General features: G+C 37.6%; 1 protein-coding gene across 2 annotated transcripts; it reads left to right on the forward strand.

Annotated features, from left to right (window-relative positions):
- The first annotated feature begins 6,896 nt into the window (after positions 1 to 6,896).
- On the forward strand, positions 6,897 to 8,338 carry LOC112172854 (probable CCR4-associated factor 1 homolog 11). 2 transcript variants are annotated; one of them, XM_024310349.2, is made up of 2 exons: positions 6,897 to 7,003; positions 7,203 to 8,338. In XM_024310349.2, the coding sequence occupies exon 2, from the start codon at positions 7,286 to 7,288 to the stop codon at positions 8,249 to 8,251; it is 966 nt and encodes a 321-aa protein (XP_024166117.1). In that variant the 5' UTR covers positions 6,897 to 7,003; positions 7,203 to 7,285; the 3' UTR covers positions 8,252 to 8,338. The 2 variants fall into 2 exon arrangements, with proteins under 2 accessions (XP_024166117.1, XP_024166116.1); XM_024310348.2 differs by lacking the exon at positions 6,897 to 7,003 and having other exon boundaries at positions 7,021 to 8,338.
- Positions 8,339 to 15,636: the final 7,298 nt, after the last annotated feature.

Raw genomic sequence — 15,636 nt, forward strand, 5'->3', positions numbered from 1 at the left:
AAAAATAAATAAAAAAGGACCCGGACTTGGACTCAAACTCAAACTCTCTCTGTGTTTTGCTTTTCTCTCTCTCACATCACCCATATCACAGCCAGTAGAGACACTCAGAAACAGAGCAGCTAGCAACTCTAGGAGAGAGAGTACGTATATATACATATCTGCATCTTCTCTCCCAATTCGTTATCTAACGGTTTTTCCCTCCTCTACCACTTTTGCCCTTCCCCTCTCCTCTAATTCTCACCCTAATGCCATCCCCACTCCGCCACTAGATCTGAAACAACCCGAGAATCGACACGGCCACCCTTGACAACTCCTCGAGTGGATGATCACGATTTTCTCAATACTCTGGTCATGGGAATCCTGCTGCTGATCGCCATGTACGGCCACCGAATCCTGAAGTCCGGCAGCCTGATGGTCGAGGTTGTCGTGCTCCAGTGCATCATTTGGTACACTCTGTTACTCTTCCTCTTCGAGTACCGCGGCGCCAAGCTGCTGGCCGGTAATGGAGCAGTTCCCAGAGACCGCCGCCTCCATCGTCTCCTTCAAGGTCGACTCCGACGTCATGTCCCTCAACGGCCGCGACTTCCTCAAAACCGATGCCGAGATCGGCGACGACGGCAAGCTCCACGTCAAGGTGAGGAAGTCTAATGCGTCCAGACGGTCGCTCTCGGCAATGACGCCTCGCCCGTCCAACCTCACCGGAGAGAGAGAGAGAGAGAGAGAGAGAGAGAGAGAGAGAGGGCATTACTCAAGTGTAAAATGACTACTAAGTACATTAATTTTCTAAAATTCAAATTTGTAAGGAAAAATAAATAAATAACCAATGAATTAAATAGAAAGATTACTTAATTTCTCATTAGATAACATTAATCTTCATCTTCTCCACCCAAATTTGCATTTATTACTTTTTTTTTTTTGTCTTTTTATTACCTCTTCATCATGAATTCGTTATTTAATTCACAAAATCATTAGTGTTAACTACATCAAAATCTTTGCAATATACCTTTTGTGAACATTGAAAGTAAAAATTTAAAACACGCAAGAAAAATCTCAATATCTTCTTCATTGCTCATAGTTGTTAACTAACTAATATTTTGACATAGATTGAAATAGATGAACATTGAAGCATAAAGAAAAAATTAAAAAAAATGGAAGTAAATTAGATTATGATTTTGTTAGGAAACTTTAATATATTATATTTTTTTATTGGTATAAATTAAATGTGAGATTTTCATTAAAAAAAATCTCTTTTAATTGGATATGTCATGTAAGGATATTCTAGTAAATAGAAATGGGTTACATAAGTAAATTTAATAATTGAAATTAAAATGTAGGGTGTAATGAATAAGTAGGGTGAACAAAGAAAATGGTAAATGTGAGATTTTCATAAAAAAAAAAAATTTTATTTTTTAATTAGATATGTCATATAAGGATATTCTAGGAAATAGAAATGGGTTACATAAGTAAATTTAATATTTGAAATTAAAATGTAGGATGAACAAAGAAAATAGTAGGGTGGAAATAGCCACACCCATTTAGTTTTTAATTCCCAACTAGCCAGCACAATGTTTTCAAAGAGGGTATCACATAAACTTGCATAAAGCTAAGAGGACTACATATAGAGAGTCCACAATTCCATTCTCTGCACATGTATCTCCTCCCAGCGACAACATTTTGTTGCATTTGAAGTTAAAACCACTCCATAGAGATTCTAGGTACTGAAGTTATTCATGTGCGCAGACATATTAGCCAAGTCCATATATTTCAAGGCCGAAAAATGTGTATTTAATCACATCCACATAACCGTCCGGTCAACACTTCATCAGGAAGACCTACGTTGGATTAACTATAAGAGCTGGGAGCTCCAAAGTTGACATAACTGCTGCACCATATATGCTTGATAAGCTCATCATGAACCGAATGCAATATATGTTTATTTGAAGTACAATGAAAACAAACTATAGCCAGGCCAGTTATTTTTGCAAGATTCGATTTAAAGAAAGATGGATACATGCATTTCTTTAATTGGCTCGTGGTTGTCCACATCAAATGATTGAGAAACAAAAATCTTTTATCACATTGCAATATTGTCATCAAGGATTTGCGAACACCTCCCTACGACCTTGTCATAGATTTTTAATGATAAACTGGCATCCTTCAGACGAGGTTACTTAACTATCAGATATTGTAAGTAGGTCTTGTGAACCATAAACGATATAGACTCATTCAATATTTGAATTAAAAGAGAGAAAAACTTGGCAATTGAGTACGCAAGGCAAATTAAAGAAGTGGTTGACAACATGTTGCTCTTGCTATATATGTTCATGAAAATTAGGCATACTATACTTATGACCACGCCATCCACTGCTAATCCTACAGGGTAAAGCCAACAATATGTAACATCACATGCATCAAAATAGAAACCAACAACGCGGAGTAATTTGACGTACAACAACAAGCAATAAAATTAATAAAAAATCCCGGCCTCCTTTTAATTTGCAATATTGTACCTATAAATGGAAGCTTGGATATAGAATTGTGTTATTATGGCGAATATGCATGTATATCTCCATAAGCATTGAGACTGATATATTTTGATCGGAAAGCCACCTTCTAGCTCATTGTCATGGTCATTCATTGGTGTCCAAATAGTCAAATGCATCTCCATTGATGTCCGAGTCTAACGTCCATGAATCTCCAAAGGTCGCGCGCCCAATTCTCAAATAGTTTCTCCTTCAAATAAATCATCAGGTTGTTTAAGTGAACGCTTGTTTTTTCCGTGATGTGTGCAATACTCTACCTCATCAAGTCCAAATTTTCTGGAATTCAAATATTGAAACTCATTCCTAATAAAAAAAACTGAGATATTTAAAACCATACCTGATCCAGCTAGATGACCTCAAAAGCATAACAGTTACACATTGATAACCGTAGCTATTATAAAAAATGACCACGAAGGAACCACTATGCATAGATAAGCAACCAGCTAAAAAAGGAGCAATTTTTGAAGCCATGCAATACAATCTTGCCCCCCAGAAATGAGGCCTCGTGGGAACTTTCCTTTTGGCATGAGCTGAACGCAAGACTGTAATTATTTAAAGTCCCTATAAGTAATCTGTATTATATATGAGTAGGGAGAAGGGTGAATTATAGGCTGCGTCTGAAATTATTGGTAACTTTATAAAAATCGACCAAGAAGGAACCACTATGGATAAGCAACTACCGAAAAAAAAAAAAAGGGAAAATGATTATTTACCTAATTTCAACAACAAAATTGCCCACTTGCTCTACTAACAGTTTTTTAACCCCATTTACCCAAAACATTTTAAGGGATTATTTCCCTACTACCCAATTAATTCTTTTTTTATTCTTTTTATATATTTTTGAGACTTTTTTACCCTCTCCTTCTTTCTCACTTAGAGAGAAAAGTCATCATCTACCTTGCTGTGCTCGGGTGACCAGTGGCCGACCACAGACTCCGGCGACCGTTCACAGAAATCCTGCTACAGGACTGGTAACCGGATTCTGGCGTCTAAATTTATTGCCCCCCTAATAATACCCAGTAACCATATTATTGCCCTCCAGTAATCATATTATTGCCCCCCAATAAACATATTATTGCCCCCCAATAAACATATTATTGCCTCCCAATAACAAGTTTATTAGGATCAATAATTAATTAAAAATGAAGATGTTTATAATTTTGAAAGTCTTTATAGGTTTATCCAATTGAATAATCTTATTGTCCCTCAATACTCATATTATTGCCCCGTAATAATCTTATTATTGACTCCTAATAATTGTATTATTGATCTGCAATAGACATAATAACTCCTTAATAAAACCTTTTTTTTTTCATTCTTCTTCTTCTTTCCTTCCTTATAAGCTTTCTGCTCACAGTATACCCAAAAAAAAAAAAAAGTGCTCTGGGCACCCACCAAAGTGTGAGACTGACTCTTTATTCGCCGGTGCTTTCCCGGCGGCGATTTGGAGGCTGGGGTTGTGACGCGTTCATCTTTCTCGGAAGGCTGGGGTCGTCTTTCTCGGTTGGAAGGAGTGGTCAGGGTGGGGTCGTCTTTCTCGGTTCTAAGGGGAGCAGAGTCGAATCGGCGTTGGGGTTGAGTTGTGGCAATAGGTCTTGGGTCATTGGATCGATGGTTTGGGAGATGGCGTCGCTCGTTGGATCGGCGATTGTTGGACCGGTGGATCAGCGATCATTGGATCGATGGTGTGAATTCGAATTCGGATGCAGTGCTCCGATCTTGGGGCTGGCTTGGGATGAGACTCATGATGGTTGAGATCATCTCTGATGGCGGTGGAGACTTGATGGTGGTGTTGCCCCGAAGCCGGTGGTGGGTCGCCGGAGCAGCCATGGCAGAGAGAGAGAGTCTGAGACGAGTATTTGAGAAAAAGTTGGTTTGGTTTGGTTTTGGTAAATACCGAATCTATCGATTATCTAAACATTAGATTTATATACTACAATTTTCAATACACATACACGTATATTAAGAAATAAACATAAAAACTTTTATAATAGTATGAACATTACTACATATACTACATTAATAGTACATGTATTTTAAGTAACCTAGTCAAAAATGGTTAAATAACCTAGTTTTATTGAAAATTGCTAGAACTTGATGACATATATACAAAAGAAAGCTATAATTAGTAGATGAATACAACGTTTATGACTATAAAATTCAAAGACCTAGTTTTGTTCATTCTAATTTATATTATAAAGAATTAGTTATTCTAAAGTTGGTAATACCGAAAACCGAAATACCGAATTTGGTAGATATAATTAAAAACGGAAAATTTTGGTTGGTAATTGGTAGCTCAGTTTTGAAACCGAAAGCTTTGGTTTTGAAGTTGGTAATACCTATAACCGATTTGAACCGACCAAGTGACAGCCCTAATATTACCACGATTATGTTAAAAATATGGGTCAAATAATGAAGTAAAATTTTGCTTTCAAATCAAAGTAGCCATCCCAAACCATAGTAACCAACGCACGACACTAATAAAAAACATAGTTGTTTTTGTTTTCCTCTCCGATCTATGAGAGACATGGTGGCGACGAATATTTGATGGCGTATTCCAGAGCTTGGTTTGTTGGGTCTGCACCTAGTACCTATTTCCTTTGTGGGATTGAATTATTGTTTTTTTTTTTTTTTTGTGGAAATGTCAGAAAGCCCAAACCAAGAACCGTGATACGAAAACCCAAGTTTCACATGTAAGTAATATCTGATTCAATAGTTTACGATATAGAAAGATATCTGTTTAACAACAAAATTCTACGAAAGGATATTTTCAAGACAGCTCCTTACCAGTATTGGGTACCTTCATCTCGGTGAGAAGAGCACGAGTAACCTCCAAACATGCCGCTCAGCTACTCGGGTATATGGGCAGGTAGTTTGAGAGTAAATCTCTTGTTTCGATCTGTAGTCAAAAGCATTTGGAGCATTAAATAGACCCTTACCTGCCATAATAGCACCACCTAGCTTTGCTGTCACTGGATAGTAGTAGCACATATCTTATTTAGTGATCATTATAGTGATAATGAATCACTTCTTTTTTCATAAATAAAATCAGTCCCCTGAGAAGCGGTGGATCCGACAAGCTCATTCGGTCACACCTCATTCGCTTACACATAGTATGTATAGACATATGAACATTAATGAAGCGGCCGGGAGCATAAGGGAAGTCAATGTATGAGCATAGCAATATTGTTGTCCCTCTTTAAGTGAAGGTAAAGTCTCTCCCTCAGCTAATTGCCAGCCTCTAACTTCTCCATCTACCAGGATGAGATTTCTTTCATAGCATATTGAAGAGACCAAACACCGAGATGAGCCGACCCTGACTGTTATCCCAAATGCAATCACCTAATGCATAATGTAATAAGTAAACATAGTACATGCTTTTGTCCTTGGTTGATTGATAAGATGGGGCTTCCATTTAAAGAGAATAAAAGTTTCCCAATGTACTTTTATATTGGCAACACTCCAAGCGCTCCTAAATGGTCGAGCTACTATGTATTTATTAGTTCCCCCAATTCAAACCCCTCCATATTTTACATGTGTAAAAAAGAATATCTAAAAAGGAGGTAAAAGGGCCTAAGACGTGCATCCATCAATGAGTATATAGTTTGTTGTGTTATTCAAGTCGTTGGGCGCTTATACGTCATCTGCGTACTACCATGATTCTAGGGGCTTCTTCCTCTCATTATTCCAATTCTCCTCAGCACCCTGCTACCCAGGGATGAGAGATAGATTTTCTCGTCCACACTCAAACCATTCATCTTTCGCTGAAGTCGTCACACCTTGCGGCGATTGGATTTCACTTGGCTATATATAGCTCCATTGCCTGTGCTCGGAGTAGAAGCTTTGTATAAATGTAGTTTGTTGAATCAATCATCGAGGATCCTGATGAAATGGTGTTAGCTCAGTGGTTAGAGCACTTAATACCTAAGATCGAGGTCATGAGTTCGAGTCACCATGAGAGTATGAGTGAAATCTTTTAATTTTTTCTAATAAAAAAAATAATAATAATAAAATATTAAAAAATCATTGGGGATCCAAATATAACTTAAATCAAGTATATATACATATATATATATATATATATATATATATTTATGTTTTTAGATAATAAAAAAAAAATTGAAAGTTTTGATATGTTTTATTTAAAAAAAAAAATATATATATATATATATATATATATGTTGGTTGTTATTTGATACCTGATCTATATTATTTGATACCTGATCTAAACTTGGAGGTCGAATTTTAATTTTTTTTTAAATTAAACAAAATTATAATATTAATTTAGAAAGAAAAACAAAAGTTATTTTAGCGTGGACCCCACGCTGAATGTTAATCCCACGCGGAAATAGACGCGGAGCAAGAAGAGGAAGAGAGAACGGCGTGGATCCCACGCCAGCTAAATCCTAGTAGCTGATGGAGTCGGCGGTCGGAGCCTATATATGAGTGGCGAAGCCAGTGTAAGTTTCCATTTCTCCTCTTGCTTTCGTTGTAAAAGTTACTAAATTGCAGTGATCCAAAAGTTACTAAATTGCTTTCGTTTACATTCGATTGAAATATCCGAGATCTAACTAGGGTTTTACATTCGATTGAAATATCCGAGATCTAAATCTCGCAACTTAGATCGTGATCTTAATTTAGAGCGTTTTATGATGATAGTTCAGAGAGGAATTCCGATCTTCCCAACTGGGCCTGCTTCTCATTTCCACGGCGGAGTTCCGGTGGTCTTCCACCGCCGACCTATGCCTCCGATTCCTCTACACCACCGCCCTATACCCCTTTATCCTCCTCAATTTCAGAGCCGCGTCCCTGTTTTCCGCGTTGTCGGCGCCCCAATTTGTCGTCAAGGATCTGTGAAGAAAGCCGATCGGTTCGAGGTTCGAAGTGTTTGTCGCTATAATTTCAAAGCCGAGATTGCCGTAATTCAGAGTCTAATCAGGGCCGGCTACCGATTTGCTAGTTTCGACACCGAATTCCCCGGGACAGTGGTTAAATCCGAAATTCCGAAACATCTGATATCTCAAGCTGTTCCGGTTGATGTGTATAAGATGATGAAGACCAATGTGGACCAAACCCATATTATCCAATTGGGTCTTTCACTCTCTGACCCTTTCGGGAATTTGCCGGTTTGTGATGGTGCTTACTGTTGTTGGGAGTTTAATTTCAGTGATTTTGATGTGGACTGTGCTCAACATTTGCGGAATAGTGTCTCGATTGATGTCCTGAAGCGGCAAGGAATAGACTTTCCCGAAAACAAATGCACTGGTATTTGTTCTGCAGACTTCGCTGAGGAAATTGAGAGGTCTGGGCTAGTGGAGTTGCTTCCTTGCTTGACTTGGGCTACCTTCCAGAGTGCATATGATTTTGGGTACTTGATAAAGATGTTCACTGGGAACAAGGAATTGCCAGAGGATATCAACGAGTTCATGGGCAATGTGAAGACATATTTTGGACCGAATGTGTACGACATCAAGTACATGATGAAGTTCTGTGATGGACTGTTTGGCGGTTTGAATAGAGTGGCAGAAACCCTTGGCGTTGACCGTGTGGCTGGGAGTAGCCACCAGGCTGGTTCTGATAGTCTTTTGACACTGCAAACGTTTGTCAAGATGCTCAAGATGGAGAAGAACAAAGGGAAAGAGCTCTGGGAAGAATGTGGAGGAGTTTTGTTTGGTTTAGGAAGCTTGGATTTCTGGCATCATTGTTGATCCATTCTTTTATTTCTGTGTTGTCGTAAATTGTGAATATTGTAACTTCCATTCTTTTGTATATATATACGATTATAATTTTTCCAATTGCCTTTTTAATGCATTTCATTAACACATTAATCGAACTTGAATTTCTATTTGTTTACCATGTTTGAAATGCTCCGAGGCACTTCTATCTGCAATGGCCATATATCTACATGTATTTGCTTTCTGTGAGAATGGAGTATGATGATGCTTATATGTATGAACTATTTGTTATAGCCTTAAACTCAATTGTAACTTCCATTCTTTTGTATATATATACGATTATAATTTTTCCAATTGCCTTTTTAATGCATTTCATTAACACATTAATCGAACTTGAATTTCTATTTGTTTACCATGTTTGAAATGCTCCGAGGCACTTCTATCTGCAATGGCCATATATCTACATGTATTTGCTTTCTGTGAGAATGGAGTATGATGATGCTTATATGTATGAACCATTTGTTATAGCCTTAAACTCAATTGTCAATCTACTAATTAAACTCAATTGTCAATCTACTAATCATTCTGGGTCCTATGCGTTCCATTTAAATCAACTAGATAGATGAGTGATTAGAATTTCTCTTTGTAGTTTGTTTTCTTGTTTTCTGTCTTTCATTAAAAAAATAAAAAATAAAACTATTAATCCTTCCATACATATGAGTTTAGCATTATGTGCAATAACTTTTAGGGTGCGGCTATTGCCACCCTACTATTTTCTTTGTTTACTCTACAAATATTTGAACTAGAACTATTAAAAGACCATATAACCCAAACGCAAAATGACTAATAAATACACTAATTTTCTAAAATTCAAATTTGTAAGGAAAACTAAATACATAACTAATTAAATACAAAACTACTTAATTTCTATTCTGATAACATTAATCTTCATCTTCTCCATCCAAATTTCAATTTATTACAATTTCCTTTTTTGTCTTTTTGTTGCGTCCTCCATTGTTAATTCGTCATTCAATTCACAAAGCCATTAGTATTTACTTCATCAAAATCTTTGTAATACCTTTATGAACACCGAAAGTAAAAAATTTAAAATACGAAAAAAAAATCAATCGTTTTTTCATTGCTCATAGTAGCACTTACTAATATTTTAATATGGATTGAAATAAAGGAACATTGAAACTGAATGGAAAAAATAAAAATAAAAATGGAAGCAAATCAAATTATGATTTTCTTAGGAAACTTTAATATATTTTAGTATGTCTTTTTAATTGATATAAATTAAATGAGAAATTTTCGTTAAACAAAATTTCTTTTTTAATTTGATATTTCATTTGATGAAGGATATTCCTGAAAAGAGAAATGGGTTAGATAAGTAAATCTAATAATTGAAATTAAAATATAAGGTGTAATGAGCAAGTAGGGTGAACAAAGAAAATTATAGGATGGCAATAACCGCACCCTAACTTTTAATTTGTATGGATAATTTCAGTTATTATCACTGAACTAGATAACTTTGATAAATACTAATGGTGCTGAACTCTTTGATAAATATTAATTGTTGGTTACTTCTGTTGGCTAGATTAAAACTAAGATTTTTTTTTTGTCACTCCCCGAATTTCGAATAAAGAAATTCAAATCCGAAACACGAAAACTCAACAAACACAAGAAGACACTTAGAAAATTTTTCATTTAGACTAAACAACAAACAAACTGAACTCACAATGTCAACACCGACTCGTTCTCTATAGTCAAATATCACATCACCAAGTGTTTACAAATTAAACAAAATAACAATTCAATAAGTAAACGCACCCTCCACACTCACTACACAGTGGAAGACTAGAACCAAAATACCCTACTACGTCCAAGCTACGACAGCAACAAAACCTCAGCTTCGATGATGATTACACTGACCTGCACAATAACTCCTACACCATGGAATAGTGCACCGAGTTGAAACAACAAACCCTGTAAGCTTTTGCAAGCTCGTGTGAGTAAACTCAATTAAAATGACTCACGTCACGCATGCTTATAATTTCTCAACTCGTGAGATAAATTAAAGCAACAACATTTAACTCCACAAAACACAACCAAACATACAATCACATCAGGTGAAAATTAGTAATCCCTGCATAGAAAATTTGTTCAGGAGATCACCTAAAATCACACAACTCAAAATCATAGTAATTCCTGCATGTATTTTAGTTCAGGAGATTACAATTAAATCAAACAATAGAATTCATAGTAATCCAAATCTCACGAATAAATTAAAGAAAGAACACCAGAAACATTCTCCGATAACTACGAGCTCATGATGCAACAACACAATACCACCATGACCATACACATACGACAGACTACATACTCATGATGCAGTAACCCAGTTACCACCATGACCGCAAGCATACAACAGACTACGTACTCATGATGCAGTAACCCAGTTACCACCATGACCGCACGCATACGATAGACTACATACTCATGATATAGTAATCCAGTTACCACCATGACCGCACGCATGCAAACAGATTAGAGCTATACTGAATCGTAACCTGTCACCTCGGCCGAGGTTCAGCCTTACGATATTTTTGCACCCAGGTTACCACTGTAACCTACAGACTTCAGACCCTTCGGCCCTCGGAACAAGACATTTAAGGAAATCCCACACGACTCACAAATGTCACACCATAACCCCAAATCACTCTTCCAACAATATAAATCATCAAATATACCTCCAACATAAGTAAATGTTCAATTCAATAAAGTGAATGAAATCACCAACAGTCTCCTATCACAATGCCACACCATCCAAATATATATATATTCCACGTAAATATATATATACAGTCATTCACGCAGGAATGACCACTAATACCAACTATAGTTCATACGAATTAAAACCAAGAAATTCATTTTTATACTTAAATTCATTTTTTTACCTGTAAACCGTAGTCGATCGAGTTCATATTATTTCAAACAAATCTTTATATTCGAAAACGATTTACAATTATCAATCAATTCCAACAATTAAATAACTAGATTCGTAAATGAACCACGTGAGATTTACTCACCTCTAATGTCACGCCCTTGATTTTTAACACAAATAATAATCGATATATAATCCCATAATTATACATGCGCGATCATTCAGCCATCAATACAAAATACATGGAGACATCTTCCCTTTACAGTAAATACATATTGATGCCCTGAACCCACAATTTCAAATATTGACCCACTCCACAGAGTCATATATTACAAAACTTACGAATTAAATTATCATCACAAAATAAAACGTAAATGCTCCTCAGAGCTTACTACATAGCGGAAGTCATAACAATGGTAAAGCAACAAAATTTGCTTCCTACCTGTTCAGCTGCCAACAAGCTACCTCAGGTTCAACCACGATTACCCTGACTTGCATGATTAACCCCTACACCAATAGAATGGTGCACCAGGTTTCCACATAACAAAACCCGGTAAGCTTATGAAAGCTCGTACGAGTAACTCATGAACATAAATCAACAACTCACACACATCAGCTAAAGGAAACCATGCAACCATTATTCCTTCTAACACTCCATAACTTTTCCATCGAAAGGACAACATAAATCACCGCTGTGACAATGTTCTATTTGCTAACTTAACCATCAAGAAGCAATTCATGTCTCATCTAGACAATAAAAGAAGAATACTCTAGGAATTCTCCTTTAACTACATACTTATGAGTCTCCAGCAACCTCGACCGTTACCCCCATAATCTATAATGGCAGACAGACTATTACTCTATTGAAATTGTAACCACTCGTCCGGCCACCAACCTGATTACCTGTTTCCTGCCTTGGTCACCATCTATGACATGTGGTTTTCAGACCCCGTCTGGTCTCATAATCAACAGTAAGGTCACCATCTGTGACCTGTCACCATTAGTGACCTGTCACCATTAGTGACCTGTCACCATCTGTGCCCTGTCACCATCTGTGACATATGATCTTCAGACCCCGTCTGGTCATGAACTCAAACATCAAGGTCACCGTCCGCAACCTGTCACCATATGTGACATATAATCTCTTTAGACCATATTTGGTCTTAAAGTCAAACGTTTAGTAAGTCACAACCGACCTAAAAACGTTACAAACTTCTAGTTTCGGCTTTCCTAATCCCTGCTCACCATCTATGACCCTTGGTACAAAGACCAATACATCTAAAATGAGTCACGCTTGACTCAAAAATGTAACATCAGTCCCGATACTTTTCAAACAATAGAAAACATCTTTTTCCACAATATTGTTTCCTGAAAAGTCACATTCAAAAATAATATGAACACCCTTATGCATATTATTCATCACAATCATCCACAAGGATATATATATATATCACGTAAATATATATATACGTAGTCAATCGCTCAGGAATGCCTACTAATACCAACTATAGTTTGCAGTTAAATGATTAACGCCAAAACAATAATGGTAATTCCGTTCATAAAGAACCTTGTGAGATTACTCACCTCGAAACTCCCGCTGCGTCTTCAATAAAGCACAAAGCCGCCAATCCATAAAATAACCGTCCAATGTACTTCGTCAAGTACCTAATCACATACTGTTCCAACTTAGTAACGATTCACATTTGATTTAAGTTCGAAACCCCTGTTTTGAACTAAAATCCCCAAAGTAGAGCCAATCGAGGAAAAACCACATCCGAGACCTCCCAAAGTCTCCGGAATACGGAATACGTCCACGATCGATAAGACCAAACAAAAAGTCAATCGGACGCTCGAATCCTCACGGATCGAATAATCGATCAGTATGAAACTGTAAAAATCATAACAATTTCATACGAAATCCAAAATTTGCATATTATATATCGAAACGCTCGTATCAACGAGTAGAACATATATAATACCAAAAACAGTTCCCTACATGGCCGGAAAGCCACCACAGGCGGTGGTGCACCACCGTCGGCCAAAACTCACTATTTCACAAAACTCCCAACATCAAGACTGTTCATTTAAGCATGCTTGTGAATTTTCATAACTAGCTCGAAGTCAAAAAACAAGCATAAAGGGTCGAAAACTACCTCAAAAGCTTTGGATTATTGCTCAAACTGAGTTGAACCGATTTCCACGTAACTCGATAAAAACAAACAGCATAAATCGATCAGGGAGCCTTCTCTGAACTCAACCAAGGAAGCATGAAGCCACGAAGTGGCTGGAGCTGTGTTTTCCAGCTGGGTCCGAAAACACCAACTGCGCCGTACACGGTGGATATCGCCGCTAGAGGATGCCACAGAGACGATCAGAATGAGGAGACGAACCAGCTGACCAAATTTCAAGGCCAGAGACTACCGCAGCTGCGAGTTCCGGCCGGGTCGGGTCAGGAGGAAATTTTCGTTTCTGAAGGAGTCGATTGAGAGAGAAGAGAGAGAGAGAAAAGATGGTTTCCGGAAAATGAAAGTGGAAATTATGAATTCATTTTCTGATTTTCTCTATTTATACTAAAACGGAAACTTCTTCCGATAGCCATAACTTTCTCATACAAACTCCAAATCCCACGTTCCACCTGTCCGCGAACTCGTATCGACGCACTCTACAACTTTCGTGAAGGAAGTTTTCCGAGAATCCCAACGTATAAAAAGTCAAACATCACACGACCCCCTAAACTGTGAAATTCGAATAATTACACGTACGAAAACCATTCCACTTCACATACAACCTACGAATAAAGCAGAATAACAATTATTCGTACAACTGGTCCATTATTAATTACCAAAATTACATAACAGAAATCCAGGTCATCAAAGTCTACCATCCTTAAAGGAATTTCGTCCCAAAATTCACGCTTGCTCATCAACAAACAACTGTGGGTACTTCGCTCTCATATCCGACTCCAACTCCCAAGAAGCATCACCCTCGTCATGGTGACTCCACAATAGCTTGACCAAGTCAACTTCCTTCCTTCGAAGTTACTTTGTTGACCTATCCAAAATACGAACAGGTTCAACAACAAAGGTCGTATCCGCATGCACCTTAATCGTGCCATAATCGATCACATGTGACTCATCCTAGACATACTTCCTCAACATAGACACATGGAACACATTATGCACACCAGACATACTAGGAGGTAAGGCAAGCCTATAAGCCAAATCTCCTACCTTTTCCAGAATTTCAAAAGGTCCAACAAACCTTGGTGATAACTTCCCTTTCTTGCCAAATTTCACCACACCCTTCATGGGTGAGACCTTCAAGAACACATGATCACCCTCATTAAACTCAACCTGCCTCCTTTTCAAATCTGCATAACTCTTCTGTCCACTCTATGTTGTTCGAATCCTGTCTCTGATAATCGAAATCTTGTCAGTGGTCTCCTGCACAATCGCAGGACCCAATATCTCTACTCTGTGCTAGAGGATGCCACAGAGACGACCAGAAGGAGGAGACAAACCAGTTGACCAAATTTCACGGCCAGAGACCACTGGAGCTTCGAGTTCCGGCCTGGTCGGATAGCCGAGTTCAGGTCGGGTCAGGCGGAAATTTTCGTTTCTGAAGGAGTCGACCGAGAGAGAAGAGAGAGAGAAAAGATGGCTTCCGGAAAAGGAAAGTGGAAATTATGAATTCATTTTCTGATTTTCTCCATTTATACTAAAATGGAAACTTCTTCCGATAGCCATAACTTTCTCATACGAACTTCAAATCCTGCGTTCCACCTGTCCACGAACTCGTATCGACGCACTATCCAACTTTCATGAAGGAAGTTTTCCGAGAATCCCAACATATAAAAAGTCAAACATCACACGACCCCCTAAACTATGAAATTCGAATAATTACACGTATGAAAACCATTCCACTTCACATACAACCTACGAATAAAGCAGAATAACAATTATTCATACAACTGGTCAATTATTAATTACCAAAATTACATAACAGAAATTCAGGTCATCACATCTAACTCCTGTTGCGTCTTCTCTAACAGTCAAGATAAATTACCGAATGTACTGTCAATCACGTAAAGCAAGTATAACCTCGATTCAACACACAAATTAACAAAAACCATTTAATTCCGAAACTCCCGAAACACACTAAAAAACCGATAGGCAGGTTGGTGCGCATAACCAATGCCCTAGCCCATGCAGAAATAGGCAGGTTGGTGCGCATAACCAATGCCCTAGCCACCAACTGTAGCATTTCGATGGTGGCTTCTGTGAGACCATTTTGTGTATGCACATAGGGTACAAGATGCTCCACATCGATCCAATAGACATGCAATAAGCATCAAATGCTTTTGATGTAAACTCTCCAGCGTTATCAAGTCTTATAGACTTGATAGCATGATCAGGGTGGTGAGCCCTTAAACCTATAATCTATGCTAGGAATTTTGCAAATGCAGCATTTCTTA

Source organism: Rosa chinensis, chromosome 6 (genome assembly GCF_002994745.2).
Source record: "Rosa chinensis cultivar Old Blush chromosome 6, RchiOBHm-V2, whole genome shotgun sequence".
Lineage (NCBI taxonomy): Eukaryota > Viridiplantae > Streptophyta > Magnoliopsida > Rosales > Rosaceae > Rosa > Rosa chinensis.

Excerpts from the sequence above, each read along its gene's own strand:
- LOC112172854 (XM_024310348.2), top strand. The coding sequence starts at position 7,193 with ATGATGATAGTTCAGAGAGGAATTCCGATCTTCCCAACTGGGCCTGCT.